This window comes from Coturnix japonica, chromosome 24 (genome assembly GCF_054131305.1).
Source record: "Coturnix japonica strain WE chromosome 24, WE-NBRP24, whole genome shotgun sequence".
Classification (NCBI taxonomy): Eukaryota; Metazoa; Chordata; class Aves; order Galliformes; family Phasianidae; genus Coturnix; species Coturnix japonica.
The window spans coordinates 1,380,185-1,406,051 of NC_140686.1; the positions used below are offsets into that span (position 1 = coordinate 1,380,185).

The window sequence follows — 25,867 nt, forward strand, 5'->3', positions numbered from 1 at the left end:
CTGGGGTCCCCACTGGCCTTTATGGGGTCACACTTATGGGGCTGGGGATGAAGTTATGGGGCTGGAGCCACACTTATGGGTCACATTTATGAGGCTGGGGACATCTCAAAATTTTTAAAGGGTCTCAGTTAGGGGGCTTTGGGTGACACTTATGGGGCTAGGGTCCCCATTGGCCCCTATGGGGTCACATTTATGGGTTTGGAGCCTCTCTTATGGGTCACACTTATGGGGCTGCGGAGGCACTTATGGGGTTTGGGGTATCACTTTTGGGGCTAGAATCATACTTATGGGGTTTGTGGTCACACTTATGGGTCTGTGTTCCCACTTATGGGGCTGGGTTCCCCGTTGACACCTATGGGGTCCCACTTATGGGTCGCACTCACCTTGTTGCTTGCCAGCCTTCCCATTGTCATTGGGGTGAATGAGGCCCCATATAAATGGGGTTTGTGGTCACACTTATGGGTCTGTGTTCACACTTATGGGTCTAGGGACCCACTTATGGGTCTGGAGCCTCACTTATGGGTCTGGAGACCTCTCCAAATCTATAGTTATGGGGTTGGGGCCACACTTATGGGTCTTTGTTCACACTTATGAGGCTGGAGACCCACTTATGGGGCTGGGGACATCTCCAAGTCTATAGTTATGGGGCTGTGGCCACACTTATGGGTCTGAGGACCCACTTATGGGGCTGGAGCCTCACTTACGGGTCACACTTATGGGTCTGGGGTCCACATTGGCCCCTATGGGGTCACACTTACGGGGCTAGAATCACAGTTATGTCATTTTGGGTCACACTTATGATTCTGGGGACCCACTTATGGGTCTGGATCCTCACTTATGGGTCTGTGTTCCCACTTATGGGGCTGGGGTCCCCATTGGCCCTTATGGGGTCACACTTATGGGTCACACTTACCTTGTTGCTTGCCGGCCTTCCCGTTGTCATTGGGATGAATGAGGTCCCATATAAAGGCCTTGATGGACTCATCACCCCGATAATGGAGCAGGCAATAGAGCAGGATGGCCCTAGAGATGGTGACTTGCGGAATCAAACCCCATAACCACCAAGTAGTTATAAAGCAGGTATGTTTAATGAGTGATGCACACACACCCTGGTGCAAGGGGGGTAGCTCCACCTCACTTGCACACCGTCAGGAGAAAGCGTGCAACAGATACAGGCTGAACTAATACATCATCAGTAGTTGGCAGGAATTGGGATACATATTGATTACATTCCTCAGACCCCATTAGCATGCAGTCCCTCCCCCCTTGCGCATGCGTAGTAAGTTGTGGGGGTGGTGGTGGGATGAAGGCTCATCGTCTTCCTCACTGTAAACATTCGACCCTTCAGGAGGGGCACCCTCCAACCTGGTTCCAGTTGCTCTGTGGACATCTAATCACCACGCTGTTCTCGGGCTGTTCCACCCTGATCTTCATGGCCTTCATCCCCTTGTTTTCTCAAGCTTAGCGTCTGCAATACCCCCTCTCTCTGCTCCCCCTTAACATAAACTATCTATCTGTAACTACCCTTTGCCTTAGTGAGGCCCCCTTTCCCTTTCTGTAGCAAAGTGTTCTCTTTTCATCTACTATGGGGTCCCTTTTCACTATTCACTGACACTTCATGATGGGTGGGCAAGGAAGATGAGGAAAGGCTGCTGCCCTTTGTGAGAGTGCACTGAGCTCTGCCTGGGGATGGCAGAGGAGCCAGCTGAGAACTGATGGAAAAGGCACAAAGAGGAGAGCGGCAGATTCTGTTCCTTGCTTCCTGATCAGGAAGAACAAGAGGAGGAGGACAGGCAGGAATCTGAGTTACAGCTCAGATGGAATTGTCTTCAGACTGCCTGCTATGGTGCAGTGTTTTGGTTCTAGGAGAAAACCACTGATAACACTCTGATGGTTACAGCTGCTGCTAAGCAGTGTTGTACGGAGCCAAGGCCATGGTCAGTGGAGGGCACATGGAGCTGGGAGGGAACAGAGTGAGGACAGCTGACTGAAAGTGGCCAAAGGGACGTTCTCTATCAGCTGACAGCAAGTAGAAATTGTATTGAAAGGTCTGGGAGTTCATCTCAGTCTCTTCACTGCCCAGAGCCCAGCTGTGCTTCAGTCTGGTGGTGCTGAGCAAGTGCTTGTGCATCAGTTGTTACATACGATTCCGTATCAACGGATATATAGTGATAACTATTACTCCTCTCCTTTTATCTCTCTTAGTAAATTGCTTTGTTACAACCCACATGATGTACTTTTTTTCCCAGTTCTCATCCCCATCCCACTGGGAATGGGGCAGTGTACAAAGCACTGTGTGCTACTGAGCCACATGTTGGGTTCAACAACCACCGTCATTTTGGTGCCTGATGTGAGGCTTCAAGGGTTGAGATAACAGCACATCTGTCCAGAGTGAGATAACACAGGGCTTTGTGGGAGTTGGAGAACTGCAGGCCATGACGCTGATAGTTTCCCTGTTTGTGGAGCTTGCTGAGTCTTCTCATGAAGCTGCATTGCACAGCTCCTTGCTTTTGCTTGTTTTCCCTGCTACATTATTTGTCAACTCGGGATGCTGGATTAGGGCATTTATTTTGCTATGCTGTTTGACCTTGATTTGTATCATGATAAAATTGGCAGCTGACAAAGTGAAGTTTTGTGCACAGTCAGCTCTGTGGTCATCTTTGGGTTTTGGAAGTAATATTGTTGGTATGATTAGGAATAACACATTTGACATTGACTTCTCTGGGAGCCCAGGGCTATTCAAGGACTGACTGGATATTGTGTTGAGGGACATGGTTTAGTGGGAGCTATTGGTAATAGGTGAACGGTTGGACTGGATGATATTTTAGGCCTTTTCTAACCTTGGTGGTTCTAGGATTCTAGGATTGAAGTTAAAAAATTATTCAGGAATATCAGTGAGATATCTGCACCAAGGTGAGAAGGCTCTGCATGGCAGGGGGTGTGGGACCGTCTGGGCAGCTGCCTGGAGAGGTGGGCACCCCCAGGGCTTTGGAACTTGTCATGGTTTTGTAATTTTGTAATTTTGCTATCAGTATTCCACATCATAACATCATGTCAAGTATGGATACTTCTGTTGAATGTGCAGTCCACAGAAGAAGACTACATATCCCAGAGAACAACAGGAGTAACAATAAGTCACGGGACCAGGACTCTATGTAATCCCGTTCCCAGGCTGGAGTGCCCTCCTTCTTCTCTCGAACTGCTCGGAGAGTGGGAAGCGTTCCAGCCGTGTCGCCTAGAGTTCACAGTAGGCCTCTCGGTTTTCGGAGACTCTCTCTCTCTGTTTCGTTCGATTTGTTAGCCTTAATTATATTATATTGTGTTATCTTGTATTTCGATATCATATTTAGTAAAATAAGTTTTTCCTCCTTAGATTGTCGCTGTTTTATCCCACTCCCCTTTTCCCCCTCCTTTCCGGGCCCCGGGGGGGGGCGTGGGGTGGCTTCCCCTGTCACGGGCGTAGGTAAATCTAACTAACCCGTGACAGATTTTTTGGTGGAGAATGCGGGCATAGAGCTTTTTAGCTTTTAGAACAACTCTCTCTTTGCTCTTAAAGAGCTTCGTTACGGGAGTGTTGGGAGTGTTATCTTTCCGTAGCTGCTCACGGAGAACGTGACCTTGAAATACCAGACAAATTGTCAACATTAAGGGCTGCTGTACATTCTCAGCACTGCTATCTAACTTTTGTGTAGAAAACAAAGGGATTTCTTTCTCCCTTAGAGCAAAGCTAGCTAGTTCTGACTTTTACAGAGCCTGCCAGCTATGAATCCAATTGCATCCCAGATGAAACAGGCAATTTTACAAATACTTGCATCCCAGATGGAACAGGCAATTTTACAAACACCACCATGTTTAATTCATTGTACAGGCTAAATAAACCCTTTTTATTTAGGTTGTACTCTCAGATTTCCACACGCTTTTCAATAACTGAGATAGGGTTCATACTTGCATTCATGTTATCACTATCAATGCATGCATATATGTTCCTATGCATTCGTTCTATGCGGAAGTCTCCTCCAGAACCAGAGAATGATGACTGGCAGGGAATATGGAAAGGTTTAGGAAAAGTCTTAGAAGCATGGGGACCCGCAGTGTCATGGGATTTCACTCTTGAACACCTAAGGGACCCTAAGAAATTAAGTGAGTATTTGGGTCAGAGATCTAAGGAGGTAAACCTTATGTGGGGTTTGGCTTATGCATACCGTGCTTTGTATCATACTATTCTGGAGAGAGAGAGTTTCCGATCTGAGATTCAAGCCCAAGTTAATTCTGATCAGTCACAGGAGGCATCAGTAGCAATATCAGTTGCCCCTGTGGAAGGCAAGAAATGGAAACGGGTGTCCATGCGTCTAGAACGAAAAGAAGGAGAAGCACAGGGGGGGCCAGCAGAAGACCCAGGTGCCGGGCATGGAGCAGTACCAAAAAAAGCAAAGGCAAAAACCAAGAGGCATGAAGAAGAGACTGATGATGAGGAGGAAATCACCTACTGTCGACCTCTGAAGCTGACTGAAATCCAAGGCTCAAGAAAGGAGTTCACACGGCGTCAAGATGAAGGTATCCTTGCTTGGTTGCTTCGCTGCTGGGACAACGGGGCCAACAGCTTGTCTCTAGATGGTAATGAAGCTCGCCAACTAGGAAGCATCGCCCAAGATGCAGGTATCGACAGAGGGATTAGCAGATGTTCGGATGGAGCTGCCACTCTCTGGTTGCGGCTGTTAGAAGCCGTGAGAGAAAGGTACCCCTATAAGGATGCTTTGAAGCCTAAATTTGATAGTTGGAATACCGTCCAAAAAGGCATTCAGCGCCTGAGGGAATTGGCCATGGCGAAAATGTTGTACAGCCCTGATCCAAGCGAACTTGACCCTGAGAGAGTGAGGGCCGATCCTGACATGTGGCAGAAAATCACAAGTACAGCACCAGAGAGAATTGCACAGTCATTGGTATCAGGATCTAAAGGATTCGTGGACAGATGGCCCCGAGTTGTTGAGCTGATTATAATGCTTCAAACCACCGATCAGCAGCTCCCCCAACTGCATGCCGCAGTTTCTGCCATCTCACGGCTAGAAAACCGAGTAGATGAAATGTGCAAGAAATTGTTTCCATCAACTAATTGTAATGATCCCGTAATAGTATCAGAAACAACTGATGAAGGTCAATCCTCGTACGGGCCTCCAGGTCTAATGAAGGATCTGATCAAACTAGTCCAGTCCTACTCCCCACCTGCATCATCAAAAGTCTCAGCTGTTAAACGCACACGCTTCCCAGCTCGAGCAAAGAACAACAGTACGATTGCACCGCGTGTTTCCATGTGGCGCTACCTACGTGACCGTGGAGAAGACATGAGGAAGTGGCATGATCAGCCCACGTCTGCACTACGAGCACGGGTGAAAGAACTACTAGACATACCAACCACCAGTGGAGTTGCTCCAGTCATCACAGGTAACCAATAGAGGGGCCCTGCCCTCAGTCAGGGGAGGGAAAGGGATAATAGAGTTTACTGGACTGTGTGGATTCGATGGCCTGGCACATCAGAACCACAGGAATATAAGGCGCTGGTGGATACCGGTGCACAGTGTACCCTAATGCCCTCCAGTCATGAAGGGACAGAATCAATCCATATTTCTGGAGTGACTGGGGGCTCTCAAGAATTGACTGTGCTGGAGGCTGAAATAAGCCTCACTGGCAAAGACTGGCAAAAACATCCTATTGTGACTGGCCCAGGGGCTCCATGTATACTGGGTATTGATTACCTCAGAAGGGGGCATTTCAAGGATCCTAAGGGGTATCGATGGGCCTTTGGGATAGCTGCTGTAGACATGGACAACATTAAGCAGCTGTCTGTTTTGCCTGGCCTGTCAGAGGACCCGTCTGTTGTGGGGCTGCTACGAGTAAAAGAGCAGCAGGTGCCGATTGCTACAAAGACAGTGCACAGACGGCAGTATCGTACCAACAGGGATTCCTTGCTCCCCATTCATGATTTGATTCGCCAGTTGGAGAATCAGGGAGTGATCAGTAAAACTCACTCACCTTTTAACAGTCCCATATGGCCAGTGCGTAAAGCCAGTGGAGAATGGAGGCTGACAGTAGACTACCGTGGCCTGAATGAGGTCACACCCCCATTGAGCGCTGCTGTGCCTGACATGTTGGAACTCCAGTACGAGCTGGAGTCAAAAGCAGCCAAATGGTATGCCACCATTGACATTGCCAATGCCTTCTTTTCTATTCCTTTGGCCGCAGAATGCAAGCCACAGTTTGCCTTCACCTGGAGGGGCATTCAGTATACTTGGAACCGTTTGCCCCAGGGGTGGAAACACAGCCCAACCATTTGCCATGGGTTGGTCCAAACTGTACTGGAACAGGGTGGTGCTCCTGAACACCTGCAGTACATTGATGACATTGTTGTGTGGGGCGATACAGCAGAAGAAGTTTTCACAAAAGGAGAGTAGATAATCCAGATTCTTCTACAAGCTGGCTTTGCTATTAAGAGAAGCAAAGTAAAAGGACCTGCCCAGGAAATTCAGTTCTTAGGTATAAAGTGGCAGGATGGACGTCGTCACATCCCAGCAGATGTGATCGACAAAATCACTGCCATGTCTCCACCAACTAGCAAGAAAGAGACACAATCTTTCCTGGGTGCAGTGGGCTTTTGGAGGATGCACATTCCAAACTACAGCCTCATTGTAAGCCCCCTTTATCAGGTAACGCGGAAGAAGAATGATTTTGCATGGGGCCCTGAGCAGCAGCAGGCTTTTGAACAGATTAAACAAGAGATAGCCCGTGCTGTAGCCCTGGGGCCAGTACGGACTGGACAGGATGTAAAGAACATCCTCTATACTGCTGCTGGAGAGAAAGGCCCCACTTGGAGTTTGTGGCAAAGAGCCTCAGGAGAGACCCGAGGCCGACCCCTGGGATTCTGGAGTCGATCATATAAGGGGTCTGAAGAGTGCTACACTCCAACTGAGAAGGAGATCTTAGCCGCGTATGAGGGGGTTCGGGCTGCTTCCGAAGTAGTCGGGACTGAAACACAGCTCCTTTTGGCACCTCGACTGCCAGTGCTGAACTGGATGTTCAAAGGACAGGTTCCCTCCACCCATCATGCTACCGATGTCACCTGGAGCAAGTGGATTACGCTGATTACACAGCGAGCGCGAATGGGAAACCTCAATCGTCCAGGAATCCTAGAGGTAATCATGGACTGGCCTGAAGATAAAAAGTTTGGAACATCACCAGCAGAAGAGGTATCACGTGCTAAAGAGGCCCCACCATACAACGAATTACCAGAAAATGAAAAGAAATATGCCCTATTCACTGACGGATCATGTCGCATTGTAGGGAAGCATCGCAAATGGAAAGCTGCTGTGTGGAGCCCCACACGACAGGTTGCAGAGGCCACTGAAGGTAAGGGAGAATCAAGTCAGTTTGCAGAGGTAAAAGCTGTCCAGCTGGCCTTAGATGTTGCTGAACGGGAGAGGTGGCCAATGCTGTATCTTTATACTGACTCATGGATGGTGGCAAATGCCTTATGGGGGTGGTTACAGCGGTGGGAACAAAATAACTGGCAACGGAGGGGAAAATCTGTTTGGGCCGCTGAACTATGGAAGGACATTGCTTCCCGAACAAAGAATATGGTTGTAAAGGTGCGTCATGTGGATGCACATGTGCCCAAAAGTCGGGCTACTGAAGAACAACAAAACAACCATCAGGTAGATAAAGCTGCTAGAATTGAGGTGGCTCAAATCGACTTGGATTGGCAGAATAAGGGTGAATTATTTCTAGCTCGATGGGCTCATGAGACCTCAGGTCATCAAGGAAGAGACGCAACATACAAGTGGGCCAGAGACCGAGGGGTGGACTTAACCATGGACGCTATTGCGCAGATTATTCATGATTGTGAAACATGTGCCATAATTAAACAAGCCAGAAGGATGAAACCTCTCTGGGAGGAAGGGCGATGGCAAAAGTATAAATATGGGGAGGCGTGGCAGGTTGATTATATCACCTTGCCACGATCTCGCAGTGGTAAGTGTTATGTACTCACTATGGTAGAGGCAACCACTGGGTGGCTTGAAACATACGCAGTACCCCATGCAACTGCTCGAAACACCATATTAGGTCTTGAGAAACAAGTCCTGTGGCGACATGGCACCCCAGAAAGAATTGAATCTGATAATGGGACACATTTCAAAAATTCTCTTATAAATACTTGGGCCAAAGATCATGGCATTGAGTGGATTTATCATATTCCCTACCATGCACCAGCTTCTGGTAAAATTGAACGATATAATGGGTTGTTGAAAACTATGTTGAAAGCAATGGGTGGTGGAACATTTAAGCACTGGGAGAAGAATCTGGCAGAAGCCACTTGGTTGGTCAATACTAGAGGATCTGTCAATCGTGATGGTCCTAGTCAATCTAGCCCCCTACACACTGTAGAAGGAGATAAGGTCCCTGTTATACATGTAAAGAACATGTTGGGAAAAGCTGTTTGGGTCCTTCCAGCTTCTGGAAAGGGCAAACCTATCCGTGGAACTGTCTTCGCCCAGGGACCTGGGTGCACTTGGTGGGTAATGCAGAAGGATGGGGATGTTCAATGTGTGCCACAAGGGAATTTGATGCTGGGGGAGTGCAGTCAATAATTTTATGTATCTATATATATATATATATGTTTGCATGTGTAGTGTATTTTAGTTATTATAGTTGTACATTTAGTTATGTTACATGCAATTCTATTTAGCTATCACAATTTTACATACGTGTATATATATGTATATATATGTATATATTAACCATGATGTAATAATGTAGAATAAGGGGTGGAATGTCATGGTTTTGTAATTTTGTAATTTTGCTATCAGTATTCCACATCATAACATCATGTCAAGTATGGATACTTCTGTTGAATGTGCAGTCCACAGAAGAAGACTACATATCCCAGAGAACAACAGGAGTAACAATAAGTCACGGGACCAGGACTCTATATAATCCCGTTCCCAGGCTGGAGTGCCCTCCTTCTTCTCTCGAACTGCTCGGAGAGTGGGAAGCGTTCCAGCCGTGTCGCCTAGAGTTCACAGTAGGCCTCTCGGTTTTCGGAGACTCTCTCTCTCTGTTTCGTTCGATTTGTTAGCCTTAATTATATTATATTGTGTTATCTTGTATTTCGATATCATATTTAGTAAAATAAGTTTTTCCTCCTTAGATTGTCGCTGTTTTATCCCACTCCCCTTTTCCCCCTCCTTTCCGGGCCCCGGGGGGGTCGTGGGGTGGCTTCCCCTGTCACGGGCATAGGTAAATCTAACTAACCCGTGACAGAACTTCATCTCTGAGCAACTGCAGGATCCTGAGAATCTGGTAGAATATTGGGGGCAGGTCTGCTGTGGCTCTGGTAATCCCCTAGAAACACAGATGACTGCAGTGTGCCAGATCCAGAGAGCTGGAAATGCTGACAGTGCTGCAGCCTCTGCAACTCCGGCACAGACCCTGCAACAGTTCCAAGGTTTTTCCACATGTCCTGCGTTTGCTCCATGCTCTGGACAGATCCCGCTGTCACTCCACCCCTCATAATGAGCTCTGCAGTCACTCCTGCTACAGGTCCTGTATCTGTTCCATGTATTGCTATAAGAAAATAAAACAAATGCCTCCCAAGGGAGGTGCACTGTGCCAGGAGGTACAGCACTGTGGTCACTCCAATCCCTCCGATGAGCCCAGTGGCTGCTCCAACTTCAATCACAGGTCCTGTGGTGATTCCAGCTCTGGCAATGAGCTCTGCAGTTGCTCCAACTCCTGAAATAGGAAAAAAGCCTCTCCAGTTTCTATAGTGAACCTTGAGACTGTTGAAACCCCTGCAACAGGTTCTGGACTTGCAAACAGATATGCATATAAACTATTATCTTCTATGTATGATATCTATATGTATTAGTATATGCATATGTGTTAGCAACTGCCTATATTGTATATATGTGAAAATATACTATATATATATGTATATAAGCATTTATCATACTTATAATCTTTTTCTTTTTATCTTGTCCTTAAACCACAAATTCTAAACCTCAGCACTGCCTTGAGTCCCTTACAAATCTCCTTGGGACATCTGAAACTATCCCTGCCAGTCAGTGAAATGCACCAGAAGATTTCAAGGTCTTCTCAGGGAGCAGCTCCTGAGGTATATTACTTACACCAGCTTTGGAAGAGGCCTCCAGTTCTCTGGCCCTGCTCTAAAGGAGCCCTCTTGTTACGGCAGTGCCGGCAAGGAGACCAGCTCTGACAGACCTGTTCATATTGCCAGCTACTTACTTCTGTCCTGTAGTGCTGCTGTAGAGAACAGGACTGTTGGGAGACATAGAAGACCTTCAGGCCTGCAAAAATGAGAGGACTTGAGAGCACTGTGGTGGTGTAAAGAGATCAGAAATGAAAAGAGCACGTTGAGCTGCTGTCTGTGGCTGTACCTACCCAAATCCAGACAAAGTATGAAGACAGAAAACCTAAGCAAATGTCTTTTTTGAAAACATTTTAGGTATCTTCTAACATATTCAGGGAATCTGGATACATGTTTACATGTGGAGAGTGTTTATGCAGAATGGCTTCATGAGAAAGGACATGAAGAGATTCCACTAGTTAAATTGTAAAAGAATGAATATGATTAAAGACAAAGACGGTTTATCCTAGGGACGGTCACGGGCTAAGCAGCTGTGGAGAAATCAGTATGTGAAAAGACAGGGTATGTAGCTAAAGATGAAATATGTATCTAGAAGCAAGGACGGCCTAAGGGAAAAGCAAGATGTGTAGCAAGGTGTAAGACAAAGCTGCAAAGAAAAAGTATCTATAAGACTAACCACAAAGGTCAGATGAAGTAATGTCTAATTCACCAATCCTGAGCTTAACTTTTGCAATATGCATGAACTTATTACTGATTGTATAAATGAGATGCTGTAACACCTAATAAACGAGGCTTGTTGACCATGATAGCATGAGACTTGTCTCCCGCGGTTACTTCCAACAAATGGTGACCCTCGATGTGATAAGGAAAAAAGGGCTGCCACGAGAGAAGAACTGCGTTGGGTTCGGGTCCCGCAGCTAGACGGACGACGAAAGAGCTGAACTTGGAGCTCCGCGTCTCGAGTGACCACACTGGTGGGCTCGACCGATACGTGCTGCCGAAGCCTGGAGGGCTGCAACGGTACCGACGTGAGTAAATATGGACAGGCAAGCAGCATATGATTTATTTTCCGCTTTTCTTAGGCGGAGACAGTTTAAGGGTATAGACTTAGAAAAGGATCTCCCTGCTTTATTGAGCCACGCGGTCTCATATGGCTTTTTTGCAAACCCCCACTTAGTGCATACACTAGAGGAGTGGCGGCGGTATGGGGACAAGTTGTGGGAGTTAGTTTTAAATGATGATAAGTCGGCAAAAAAGATAAGTAAGTTGTGGAAAGCAGTGCATAATGAGTTGTTGATGAGTCAGGCGGAAAAAGGGCAGCTCAGGAAGCTCAAGCTGTGCAAAAACAGAATCAAGATTATGGGCTGCCATGGGGCACTAGCGTTCCAAACCCCCCTGTTTTTTCTTCCGTTACTTTGCCGTCTGCAGCCTCAGTGCCCTCTGCACCCCCTCGCGAAGTGCAGGCTGACCTAGCAACGGAGCCCGCAGAGGTCTCCTCTAGCCCCCCCCCTTCGCTGTCCGAAGCTCCGCCGTCCGGAGCCGACTCGGCGCCGCTCCCTGTCTCGGCACCGTCTGTGCCGCAGCCGCAGCCGTCTGGCTGCTCTGAGCTTTCGGTAGCTCCGGAGCCATCAGTTCTGCACGGGTCGGGTCCGATCTCTGGAGCTGGGTCTGGTTTTGTGGGAACTGTTGTAAAGGAAAGGCGCGAGTTGTGGTCTATGCTGGCAAGGCGCGGAATAGAGGATGGTGATAATGAATTAGTACAGACAGCGACTGATAATCTTGCATTTCCTGTTGTTTATGCTCCCTTGCCGCAGGGAGGAGTTCAGGCTGAGATTCAATCTCTAGACTGGAAGATGTTATCACAGTTGCGAGCTACTGTAGGGACATATGGAGTGACTAGTGAACCGGCCAGGCAAATGCTAGATTATCTTTTTAGTGCACATATCCTTCTCCCAGCAGATATTAGAAGTATAACAAAATTGATCTATACTCCTCACCAGTTAATATTGTTTAATGCTCATTGGCATCAGTTAGCTGTGGCGTCTGCAGCAGTTCAGAGAGGACCAGGAGACCCCTTAGCAGGTGTAACAATGGAGCAATTGTTGGGTCTTGGGGCATGGAGTCGAATAGAGGCTCAGGCGATTTCTGACCCTGAAATTTTGCGAGAAACTATGAATCTAGCCAGGAAAGCTATGGATAGTATAAAAGCTCCGGGAGGAACGCCCATTTACATGGGAATAAGACAGGGGCGTGAGGAGCCGCTAGGTAATTTCATAGATAAAGTTGTGGATGCCATTAAGAAGGCTAGTGTTCCGGAATATATGCAAGGGGCATTGATTAAACAATGTGTGCTCCAAAATGGTAATTCCTCAACCCGATCCCTGGTCAATACATTGCCCGGAGATTGGTCGATCCCTGAGTTGTTAGAAAAGGCTGCTTCGGTTCCAACTGGAACCCAGGCATTCTTAGTGAGTGCTTTGCAGAAAATTAGTGAGGGGTTGCAGGAGCAGGCAAAAGCATTTCAGGAGCAATCAAAATCCTCACATACTCAGGTTCTAGCAGCCCTTGCACCCCTCCAAGCTGCAGTCGCTACAAGCCCACGCTCGCAGAACAGCCTCCGTATGAGATGTTTCCGTTGTGGAAAAACTGGACATGTTCGTCGCGATTGCCAAGCCACTGGGATTTGGTGCAGCAAATGTCAATCCAACACTCACAACGCTGCTGCCTGCAATAAGAGGTCGGGAAACTCAAAAACCAGCGCGAGCAGCAGCCGCGCTCAGACACAAGTAGCAGCTGCAGTATCAGCAACCCCCAACAGCAACAACCTCAACCTGCCACCAGCGGGAGCCTCGGCTTGGACTTGGCAGCCTCAGTAAATGTTACTATTTTGACTAATCAGCCCTATCGGATTCCTACTGGACTATTTGGCCCTGTCATGATTAATGGTCAAGCAGTAGGAGGACTGTTATTGGGTAGATCGTCTGTCAGCATGATGGGACTGTTTGTTTTACCTGTAGTAATAGATGCGGACTACCATAGGGGAAATTATGATCATGGTACACACCCCTTACCTGCCTGTAAAAATACTTAAAGGGCAGCGTCTAGCTCAATTAGTGCCGCTGCCGCAGTTAGCAAAAGGACTGACTCCCCTTAAACAAGAGCCAAGAAAACAGGGAGGATTTGGCTCAACTGGGAAATTAACTTTGCTTACTCTTGATTTATCAACGCGCCCGAAAAAATCGTGCACTCTGCGCTACCGTGATCAGAGTATTACTCTGACAGGACTTTTGGATACAGGAGCGGATACATCAATTATCACCCCAGGGGAGTGGCCGTCTGACTGGCCGCTTCAATCTTCAACTACCAGAGTGTCAGGAGTCGGAGGAATGACACTGGCAAGCCAAACCCCTATGCTCACAGTGGAAATAGATGGCAGGAGAGCCACAGCAATTTTTTCACTTACACTACTTCCACCTACGGTATCCTGCCTTATCGGTAGGGACGTGCTGGCTCAACTGGGTCTTGTTCTTACCAATGAACACCCTTTAGTATAATGGCCATTGCTTGGACTTTCCCACTACCACTTAAATGGACTACAGAAAATCCAGTCATGGTTAAGCAGTGGCCACTAAAAAGGGAAAGTCTTCAGCAAGCACATCAACTTGTGCAGGAGCAGTTTGCCCAGGGGCATCTGAAACTGTCTACTAGCCCTTGGAATACTCCGATATTCGTAATCAAAAAGAAATCTGGAAAATATCGTCTATTGCACGACCTAAGGGCTGTCAACGACCAGATGGAGCCCATGGGGGCGCTACAACCCGGATTACCCAACCCTTCTATGATTCCTGAGAATTGGCCCATCCTCATCATCGACCTGAAAGACTGTTTCTTTACAATTGCTTTACACCCCCAGGATACAAAACGTTTTGCTTTTACTCTGCCAGCGATAAATAGGGGAGAACCCGACAAGCGATTTGAATGGACAGTGTTACTGTTACCACAAGGAATGCGTAACTCCCCAACTATTTGCCAGCTGTATGTCGACGCAGCACTGCAACCGTTACGCCGAGAAATGCCGGACACCATTATTTATCACTATATGGATGATATTCTTCTGGCTCAAAAGGATCCATTCACAGACTCTCAGATTGAGCATATCAAAGCAGTGCTGGCAACCTCCTCTTTAGTTATAGCTTCTGAAAAGGTACAAAAATCCACGCCCTGGAAATATCTGGGATGGCAAATCACCAATAAGCAGGTGAAACCGCAAAAATTAACCATTGCTACGGACATTTCTACCCTTAATGATGCACAAAAACTCCTTGGAGACTTACAATGGCTAAAACCAATAGTAGGTCTCCCAAATGTGCTGCTAGAAAAACTGCTACCCCTGCTGAAAGGCACGGACCCTTGCTCCCCAGTGACTCTTATGCCAGAACAAAAGGAGGTGCTACAAAAGATTTCAGACTGTATTACCAAAGGGTTCGTCTCCCGCATGGACCCCACAGTACCATTGACTCTTACCATTTGGAGCAGCGATATGCATCTCCTTGGTGCAGTTACTCAGCATAAAAAGAAAACGGGGGAAAGGGTCCTGGAGTGGATTTCGCCACCTCTTCAAAAACGGAAAACAATAACCACAAAAATTGAAAATCTGGCAGCAGTGGTCAAAAAAGGCCGCATGCGTATATTGGAAATTAGCGGTCTGGAACCACAGTCAGTTTATCTTCCCATGGAAAAAGCAACGCTAGACTGGTATTTGCTGAATTCGCCAGATCTAGCTGAAGCGCTTTTAGCCTTGGGAGCTAAAATAGAAACAGGTCCACTTGTTCCACGAGCATTGCAATGGATCAGTGAATGGAGCTGGATTGGCGTGCCTTTGCGAAGGGACAAACCCATCTCGGAAGCTGTAACTGTTTACACTGACGCTGGGAAAAAGACATGCAAAGCAGCTATTGTTTGGCAAAAGAAGGGAATTTGGCAGCAACACACACTGGAGGCGGTCCCTGAAGACAGTTTACAAACGCTAGAACTTCTTGCTGTAGTGTGGGCTGTTTCTAATATCACTGAGCCTTTGAATGTGGTTTCAGATTCCCTTTATGTAGTAGGGGTGGCCTCAAGAATTGAGGATGCAATTGTTAAGGAGGTTCAAAACAAGCGATTATATGAGTTATTTTTACAACTCAAGCGAGCCCTCAGGAACAGAACAGAGCCTTACTCCATTATCCATATCAGGAGTCATAAATTAAGCACGGGTTTAGGAGAAGGCAATCAGAGGGCAGATCGGCTGGTATCAGTTGCAGTACCAATGTCACAATTTACTCTGGCAAGGGAAGCTCATGCTACCTTCCATCAGAATGCCAGAGGACTGCAGAGGCAATTTCAGATCTCTCAAACAGATGCTTCTGCCATTGTCAGAAGCTGCCCAGTCTGTGCAAATCACAACAGTGGAGTGGGTCTGGGAATTGGAGTTAATCCTAGAGGTTTATCAGTCAATGAAATATGGCAAATGGATGTTACCCATGAACCCAGTCTGGGAAGGTTAAAATATGTGCATGTCACCATTGACACCTACAGCAATTTTATCTGGGCAACAGCTCAGGCTGGGGAAAGGGGCATCCATGTAACCCGACACCTCACAGCATGTTTTGCAGTCATGGGAGTATGCAAACAGTTAAAAACAGATAATGGTCCTGCCTACATAGGTCAAAAGGTTCAACGTTTTCTACAACAATGGGGTGTTAAGCATATTACTGGCATTCCACACAATCCGCAAGGGTAGGCAATAGTTGAACGAGCAAACAGTACCTTGAAAACTTATCTTAAGAAATTCTCAGAAATTCAGGACATGCAGGAAAGGCTTGCTAAGGCACTGTTTGTATTGAATCATTTATGCATAATAGGATCCTCAGACTGTCCTGCAGCCGAAAAACATAAGTTACAGAGCCCAGAATCAGAAAAGCATTTTGAAGAAGAAATGTGGGTTAGGTATAGATGCTTGAAAACTGGGGAATGGAAAGGCCCTGCAAGAGTGCTTTATTTAGGGCGAGGCTACCTTTATGTTTCAACCCCTACAGGTTCTGAGTGGATTCCTGCTCGTTGGACCAAGCCAGTGAGGCCATCGCATCCCGGAGAGCACGGTGAACCTGGATGACTGCCTACAGATCAGTGACTGCAGAAACGTTGGAAGAGTGTCTCCAGCTGATTGAGGAGCCACTCCAGACCTTCATTCGGCATGTTCAGTCAACAGTGACTCAAAAATTCTATGGTCAATATCTGGAACTGGTGCATGCATTGGATGACATACGAGGACTGATTCCATCTAATAGATATTACAGGTGTTGGGGATGTGGTGTGCGTGAGCATAAGGCTCAAGTGTTGCTTCTTTGTGGTGGTTGTGGAAAATTGGGTTGGTATCACCAATCAATCTTTTACATTAACCAACACGTTCTGTGGTGCAGAGAGTGTGAAAAAACCTGGTGGGCAGAAGACCAACCGCTAGAGTCAGAATCGGAGGAAGATCAATCGCCAGATGCTATATCAGTGACCCGTATTTGCTGGGTGTTTAAGAGATACGCTCAGAGAGCTCAAGCTGCTAGGAGGTCTCGCGTCATAAGCTATCAATGCGGCGATACAGTCAGAGCTCTTGGGGCCTAACAGCCCTAGGAGTTCTGGTCTGGCTGCAATGCTGTGGTGCATTTTGGGCCCCTCCGCAGCCTAAGGAAAATGTCTGGGTTACGTTAGCCAACAAGACGGGTCAAGATGCCATATGTTTAGCATTATCATCTCCTGGCAATCCTTTTTCTACCTGCTTGGTAGGCATACCTTTGGACACTCCTCCATGTCCAGAAGGTGTTCTGCCTTGCCGATCAAAAGGTACAAAAGGCTACGCAGACCATTGGGATGCATATATACCACACTTTCCTGTAGCCCCTCTAGAACCACAAGAATTGGAAATTTTGGGATCAGTAAAAGCCAATTGGTGCGTATATTTTAATTGGACCGGCAGTTATCGAATTGGGCCTGACAGATCAAAAATCAAACCAAGAAGTGTAAATTCTAGCCTGCTTGTATATAGAAATCAATCAGCATGGTGTAACTATACAAGCACCAGTATATCTGTTTCATCTAACAACCCTATAACATTGCCCTATGGAGTGTTTTTGATATGTGGAGATCGGGCTTGGGCAGGAGTCCCCTCTAAGATAGTAGGAGGACCATGCACATTAGGTCGTTTAACACTGCTTACTCCAAATACTTCTATGATCCTCCAAATTCACAGACAGCATTCTAGAGTGAAAAGGGTGACTCATGCCTTTACCCCAGACTGTAAGGATAAGGTACAATTTTGGTCTACAACAGGAAGAATATTTGCCTCTATTTTGTCAGCTAATGTTGCCGCTGCTAAAGCATTAGCCATGCTAAATGGTTTAGGCTGCTGGCTAGCAAAACAAACGAATGCCACCTCAGAGGCACTATCTCAACTACTGATGGATGTGGATTCAGTAAGGCATGCTACACTCCAGAATAGAGCAGCAATTGATTTTCTACTACTGGCACAGGGGCACGGATGTGAGGAGTTCGAAGGCATGTGTTGTATGAACTTATCAGACCACTCCGTGTCTATACACAAACAGATACAAATGCTGCACGCATTAACTAACCGTTTGCAGGTGCAATCTGGTTTTGGTCTTGATGACTGGCTTAGAAGTTTAGGTTTAGGCCCCTGGCTTACTTCTCTGCTACAGCATTTGATCACAATCGGTCTGGTACTGATAGCTATCATATTAATAGTTCCTTGCCTCTTTAAATGCTTGCAAAATGCACTAATGAGAATGGTCGACTCAAAATACAATGTATCCTCGGTCGTCCAAAATAAAAACGGGGGAAATGTGGAGAGTGTTTATGCAGAATGGCTTCATGAGAAAGGACATGAAGAGATTCCACTAGTTAAATTGTAAAAGAATGAATATGATTAAAGACAACGACGGTTTATCCTAGGGACGGTCACGGGCTAAGCAGCTGTGGAGAAATCAGTATGTGAAAAGACAGGGTATGTAGCTAAAGATGAAATATGTATCTAGAAGCAAGGACGGCCTAAGGGAAAAGCAAGATGTGTAGCAAGGTGTAAGACAAAGCTGCAAAGAAAAAGTATCTATAAGACTAACCACAAAGGTCAGATGAAGTAATGTCTAATTCACCAATCCTGAGCTTAACTTTTGCAATATGCATGAACTTATTACTGATTGTATAAATGAAATGCTGTAACACCTAATAAACGAGGCTTGTTGACCATGATAGCATGAGACTTGTCTCCCGCGGTTACTTCCAAAATTTACATGAGCTCTTGGAGTGAGAAAATGGAAAACAGGTAGAAAAGAAATAAGTTCTAATTATATATTCAATAACTTTTTTTTTTTTTTTTTTTTTTTTCCACGCGTAGCTATATCTTACATAATCAAACAACTAAAGATACATAAAATATAGAGAACCAACAGTGGGAATCCTATGAGGAAGTTGTGCATTTTATGGAAGCTGGAATAGTGCGTATTACAACACCTTCCTGAGAGCGTGCTTGATCTCCCTGTTCCTCATGCTGTAGATAACAGGGTTCAGTGTTGGAGGAACCACTGCGTACAGAAGCGCCACTGTCAGATCCAGGAGTGGGGAGGAAATTGACGGGGGCTTCAGGTAGGCAAAAAAGGCAGTGCTGACAAGTAGGGAGACCACAGCCATGTGAGGGAGGCATGTGGAGAAGGCTTTGTGCCGTCCCTGCTCACAGGGCATCCTCAGCACGGCCATGAAGATCTGCACATAGGACACCACTATGAAAACAAAGCAGCCAAAGGCTAAACTGGCACTAAAAATGAGAAATACAATTTCCCAGAGATTTGATTCTGAGCAGGAGAGCTTGAGGATCTGGGGGATTTCACAGAAAAACTGGTTGACAACATTGCCTTGGCAGAGAGGCAGTGAAAACGTACTGGCAGTGTGCAGCAGGGAATAGAGAACCCCAGTGCCCCAGGCAGCTGCTGCCATGGTGGCACAAGCTCTGCTGTCCATCAAGGTCCCGTAGTGCAGGGGCTTGCAGATGGCAACGTAGCGGTCATAGGACATGATGGTGAGAAGGGAATACTCTGCTGAGAGGAAGAAGAGAAAGAAAAAGATCTGTGCAGCACATCCTGCGTAGGAGATGGCCCTGGTGTCCCAGAGGGCGTTGGCCATGGCTTTGGGGAGAGTGGTGGAGATGCAGCCCAGGTCGAGGAGGGCCAGGTTGAGGAGGAAGAAGTACATGGGGGTGTGCAGGCGGCGGTCGCAGGCTACGGCTGTGCTGATGAGGCCGTTGCCCAGGAGGGCAGCCAGGTAGATGCCCAGCAAGAGCCAGAAGTGCAGGAGCTGCAGCTGCCACGTGTCTCCCAATGGCAGCAGGAGGAACTCGCTGATGGAGCTGCTGTTGGGCATCTGCTGTTGTTGGGCTTGGAGTCCTGTTCAGAGTGCAGAAGATAATGACAAGTCCAGACCATTCTCAGAGACACTCCTCCTGCTATAATATGAAATGTTTTCATTCTCCTACAACAGTGTACATTTAGCACCATTATTTGCATTTAATTTCATAAATTTCAGCATTCCGTAGGCAGAAACAGCATTTGGAGCTCTAACCATTCCTCTTACTTTCTTACCTCATCCTGTCTCCCTGGATATTTTCATCTGTTTCCTGTCTCATATCTTTATCCCAACTGCTTTTAGCGCCCCAAAAGGAGCCTCTGTGCCATTCAAATTCAGTTAGAAAAAGCTACCTGTTTGCAGCTAAAGTGAATTATTCATACCTACAGAAAATGGTGATAATTAATATTCTTTCCATCCTTCAAAAAATGGGAGACTGGAAGCACAACACGTATGACTGTTCACAAAACAAGCAACTGACTGAAGAAAAATTCTCAGAAGTATGACTGCCACGTTCTGCCTACAATTCGTTTTACCTCAGAACAGGAAATGGAAATCCCCTGCCTTGGATCTCCTCTTCCAAGGGCCCTAGGAAACAGAACTGTGCAATAGATCTGTGATCCCCCTGCCCCAGGCAGCAGCTGTGGCAGCACAAGCCCTGCCGGGGGGCTCCTTCCCCCCACACCACACGTCTCCCCGCAGCGCCCTGGGCAGCTCCCCGGGCAGGCTGAGTGCTGAGCCTGGCAGGCGGCAGAGTCCCATACCCGGCACACAGCCCCTGGGGCACAGCAGGGACCCTGCTCTGCAGGACAGCCCTGGGCACCCGCCTGCAGCCCCGGCTGCACAGCCTGCAGCCGTGCTGGGACACGCAGCCCTCACGGCTGTGCTCTGACACTGCAGTACAGATGCCCTCAGCTGGAGCAGAAGACTTTTTCTACAATAAAGAAACATGCAGTGCCTACATCCAGATCTGCTATGGGATATCCCGAATTAAGTTAACCCTCTATGAAAAGCAGCTCACGGTCTGCAGTGAGACTTTCCTTGTCATGGTCTCTCCTGCAGAGAGCACGCAGCCCGCTCACACCACACACATCCTGGAAGCTCTCTCCAGTTTCTCTCCTCTCCTTCTGTCAGCTGCAGGCTGTGCTGTGCACAAGAGCTGCTCCTGGGCACAGCTGTCTCTCTGCAGCTCTGTCCACTTTTATGAGCTCCCTGTGTCCCAGGAGCCCAGCCCAGCTCAGCAACAGATGATGTCATTTTTATCCTTCCCACTCATCTCCCCTGACATGTCCCTGGGTCCTCACGGCCAACAGCTCCTGAAAGACAACAGCATCATGACTGTGCGATGAAATTCTCTCAATTAACCACCACATGTCCAGTGGTCAGTGACTGATTGGAGACATATGGGGAGTGCTTCCACAGATCATTTGATGAGGGCACCCAGACAAGGGAGGTGAGGTTTGGACTTTCCCTGTGCAGGACAGTGATCCAGCTGAGGCAGTGCAGGAGTCTCATCCCTTGACAGAAATCCTGGAGATGAAATGGGATTCAGCTCCCTACACACCCACAGGACCTGGGATTCCTCTGGTTCTGTTCAGAAGTGCACAAGGAGTTGCCTGCATGTGAGCTCCTGCTCTGAGTCCTCGGTCCTTCAGCAGGGAAGCAGCTGCTCACACACAGACTCTCGGTGATGCCCAATGTGCCTGGGCTGCTCCTGATGTGTGCCAGTGCTTGTAAACCGTGTGGGAAATCCCTGAGATAGACACCTCTTTCCTGGGCATCAGCTGAGGGCCAGAGAGGCGATAGCACCGGCTGTCTGGTGAATTCACATGCAGCTGCGAAAGCAGCACAGGGCCTTCAGCAAAGCCATGCCTATGGTGTGTCCGTGCTGCTACGTCACCTCCAAGACCCACGATCGGTCTAATGTCTGTGTGCCACCTTCTGCACACTGATACCATAGATGAGCTATCCAGTCCAGCTATGTCCAGTGATGATTTTCAATTAGGAAGATTACTTCTGCGGTTTTGCACTAATGCAAACACCAACGCACAATAAGCTAGAAATCTTGGTAGAGCTGCTGGCCTGAGCTCCTGTTTGGACCATGGGCACACAGTTTAATGGCTTCCACAACTGCACTGTAGCGCAAGGGGGATACAGAGTTTTTAGGATGGATGGGCGAGGAGTCAAGGAAGGGCGACTGCCCTATGTGAGAGTGCACTGAGCTCTTCCTTGGGAAGGAAGAGCAGCCAGGTCGGAGCTAATGGAAATGGCAAACAGAGGAGACCATCAGTGTCTGTTCCTGGCTTCTTGATCATAGAGAGCAATTGGAAGGTGCCCTCTGCAGACAGATGGGTTTAACATGCTGTCAGGCCACTGTCCTCTTTGGGAGCCTTTTTCACTCCAGTATCTGCTGCAGGGACAGCATAGCAGGGCATGTGCCATCCAGCAGATCCGTGGAGAGCACAGATGGGAGATTCTTGACCAAGCTGTGGAGGAACCAAAGTGGAGAGATTCTCTGCTGGATCTCATGCTCTCCAGCATGGAAGGTCTGGTGGGAATTATAAAGGTCAAAGGGGCATCAGGCCAAGTGCAAGATGCTAATGTATCTCTTTTTATTTATTTATTTATTTATTTTGAGGGTGTAAGCTTAGAAGATGTTCATAAATGTCAATAAAATTGAGACAAAGGATTGAAGACAAAAATCAAAATCAATGAGAACGTGTTAACCCTTCTCAACATGAGAAATTCTCATGAGTCTTGTTCCATTTTAAGTTGTAAATATGAATCTTTGAGGTGATTTGATGTTTTATTTTTTCTTTTTTTTTTTCTTTTCTTTTTCTTTTTCTGAAACTACGATGTTTTCCAGAATTGTTTTTGCTGGGCACAAATGCCTTCAGGTTCAGAGACACAGACAGCGGTGCCAGTGCCAATGACCTGTGACTATAGCCCGGCGCCCGCCGCTGAATTTCCCTGCTGCCTATTTGATGTCCCTCATCCTCCAGGTGTCTCCAGTTCTCCTCAATAAATGGCCGTGGTTAAGGGCATGTTTTCAGCAGGCCATTTAGACACACGCTCCTGTCACAGCCTGCCAGATTTCCCCATCCCTTGTCTTTGTTCAGTCAGATACCTCCCAATTATCGGTCTGATTTCTGACTTTTAGGGGGAAGACTCAAGTTTGCTCCATCTCACCAAAGTCTGATGGACTGTGTTGTCAACTCCTTCACCGTGATTCTATCCCTTCCAATCTTTTCATTTTCTCTTTCTTTTTCTTTTGCTATGTCGTTTTCTTCTCCTTTTCCTTTTAATTTTCCTTTTCCTTTCATCCTTTATCTTTCTTTTTTTTTTCTTTTTCTCTTTCTCTTTCTCTCTTTTTAATTTTTCATGCTCAGTGTGTGAAATACTCACAAGTCCTGTTCAATTTTACGTTGGTACCTCCCAACTCCCTGGCTGATCTATCCCAGGGAGATTACTGGAATTTTCTCCATTCCTCAAAAATCTGTTGTCAAGTCCTTCACTGTGATTCTATCTATCCCATCCTATCTGTGTCTAACTCATTTCTTGTGCAAATATTCCTTATGAAAGATATACCTCAATAGAAGCAGTTTGGACATGGTATGCAGTTGATCACTGCGTTTTACTGTTCATTCAGTTGCATCACCTTTCCTTCTGTTTGTTGTCCATAAATGAAGAGAATTCTTTCTTTTTCTGTGTGCAGCTGGTTCTCTGTGGATAGTCAGTGGGAGTTTGTACAAAGGAGGTTTAACACTGAGCGGGTGACGGCAGAGGAGAGTGATGTGAGTAAAAGTGATGCAAGTCCCATGGGGCCAATGAGAGTAGAAGAGGGGTGGGGAGGTTGAGGAGGAACTTTGTCCACACAGCAACAGAATAGAACTCATTGGGGACATCCTGCATTGACATCAGTTGCAAAGTGCTTCTTTAACTTCTTGTATAAAACAAACTATAAATAAACAGACATTAAATGCATTTTGGATTCTTGCTCTTTAAGCTCTCTCCATTTTGCTGAACACGTTCTGAAAACCTGAAGACAACAGGAAGGCACAGGGCACAGGAGGCTCTTTAGTTTATAATGGGCCCCAGGGTGCATTTGGTGCTGAGTCCATCAACCTCCAGTGCAGAGAGAAGTTTGCATAAAGTACTTGGCAAGACAAAGTCAGAAGTAACAGTGAAGTTTCTTGGAGTATTAATGGGCCCACTGAGGGCCATTAGCAAGCAAGCTTCCCAAGGGACTAGTTAGAGCAGATAATTGGAAGCCATGACTCCAGTCAGGCAAAGGCACTGGCATGGTGGCTCTGCATGCTAAGAAAATCCTCCTTTGTCTTAAAAAGCAAACAGGACAAGACCTGATTCCCAGACCCTTGGCATGGAGATCCTGTCTCTCATGTTGGCTCAGGGCTCTTCCTGGGGCAATGGGATGGAGGTCTGTATGATGTTAAATGAAAGACATGGGGACAGAAGACCCCAGGCTCTGCATGGGGTGCAAGGACAGTGTGAAGTTCATGTCCCACTAGTGCCCTGTGTCTCATCACAGGATGTGGGATGTGAGAAGGGCCCCGTCTGAACAAGCAGTCAATCCCAATGTAACTCTGAATCTCTGATCTCTCAGTTCCAGTGCCCTCCTGTGCACACTCTCCCATAGTTTGATGCACTTGATCTTCTGCGGTGCCCAGAAGTGCACCCAGTGCTCCAGGTGAGGCTGCAGCAGTGCAGAGCAGACAGGGACAACCCTTTCCCTTACCCAGATGGCAATAACTTACTTGATGCACTTTATGGGACCATTGGCCTTCCAGTCAGCTGTCATGACTCTTAACTTACTTAGATGCAATTGAAATGACAGCCCAGAGCATACTAAGGTGTCATCATTGAAAGAATGTAGGTGTTCCATAGCTTTGAAATGCCTTGGACTCCAGAGTATGCCAGAGATGGAGCAGAACAGAAGATTTGCCTCTTCTGTAGTGAGCTCATCCATTTAGTAAGCAGAATAACACTACATGCTACATGGGGACAGTTGCTCTACTCTGCTCTGCTCTGCTTTGCTCTGCTTGCAGGGGAATGGAGCGGGGGGTTGCTCTCATGTCAGTGCAGATAAACTCACTTTCTCTTTAACCCTTTTTCCTCTGTGAACTATTCCACTATTTGTACCCTCAGATACACTTCCACATTCCCTCAACAACACTTCCGTATGCCATTAACAATTATGCTTTCTTATACCATAAGAACAGTTTGTCAAACAATACAGTTCTTCAGTTCCCATCAACACCGTTAATACCATATATCTTTCCATTAACAGTTAGTATTCTTCAGTGATAAACACCTTGCCGCAGAACCAGCACTGACTGGCCCTCCTCCCTCTCAAGCTTCCTCACAGGCAGAACATAGTATTACGTAAATGGGTTGACACTCATTAAATAGGATAATAAAAAAGGCTTTTGAAATTACGTTAAGAATAATATGAAGACTAGTGAGACTCTGAGTCCCTACTAAGTGAGGGAGGTGTTCTGGTAATGGGGGTTGTTGAGAAGGTGGAGATACTGAAGGCCTACTTTGCTTCTGTCTTCAGTGTAAAAGCTCTCCTTCAGGAATCCCAGACCCTGGAGCTTAGTGAGAGGGTCTGGGGAATGGAGGGCTTGCCTTTAGTCAAGGTAGAGTTGGCCCATGAGCGCCTAGGCCACAACAATATTCAGAAATCCATGTGTGCTGAGGGAGCTGGCAGAAATGACTGCAGAACCACTCTCTATCATCTTTGAGAGGTCTTGGAGAATGGGGGAGGTGCCTGAAGACTGGAGGATAGCCAGTGTCAATCCTGTCTTCAAAAATGTGTATGAAGGAAGATCTGGGTAACAACAGGCCAGAGAGCCTCACCTCTGTCCCTGGAAAGGCGATGGAACAGCTTGTGCTGAATGCCATCTTCAGACAGTTGGAAGAAAAGGAGGTTATCAGGAGTTGTCAGCATGGGTTTACCAAGTGGAGGTCATGTGTGACCAACCTGGTAGCCTTCTATAACACTGTTGCTGGCTGGGTGGATGGGGAGAGAGCGGTAGATGTTGTCTACCTTGATTTCAGCAAGGCTTTTGATACTGTCTCCCACAATATCCTTATCACAAAGATAAGGAAATGTGGGAAAGATGAGTGAACAGTGAGGTGGGTTGAGGACTGTCTGACTGACAGAGCACAGAGGGTGGTCGTTGTCAAAGCAGAGTCCATTTGGAGACCTGTAAGTAGCGGTGTTCCCCAGGTGTTGGTGCTGAG

General features: G+C 47.0%; 2 protein-coding genes across 2 annotated transcripts; one reads left to right on the plus strand and one right to left on the minus strand.

Moving 5' to 3' along the window:
* The first annotated feature begins 1,272 nt into the window (after window positions 1–1,272).
* LOC146756946 (endogenous retrovirus group K member 8 Gag polyprotein-like) lies at window positions 1,273–13,032 on the plus strand. Its single transcript, XM_085523278.1, has 2 exons — window positions 1,273–1,279; window positions 11,585–13,032. The coding sequence occupies exons 1-2, from the start codon at window positions 1,273–1,275 to the stop codon at window positions 13,030–13,032; spliced, it is 1,455 nt and encodes a 484-aa protein (XP_085379404.1).
* A 5,674-nt stretch (window positions 13,033–18,706) lies between these two features.
* On the minus strand, window positions 18,707–19,273 carry LOC146756947 (olfactory receptor 14J1-like). Its single transcript, XM_085523279.1, has one exon. It carries the CDS (start codon window positions 19,271–19,273, stop codon window positions 18,707–18,709), a length of 567 nt encoding a protein of 188 aa, XP_085379405.1.
* Between the last annotated feature and the right edge of the window lie 6,594 nt (window positions 19,274–25,867).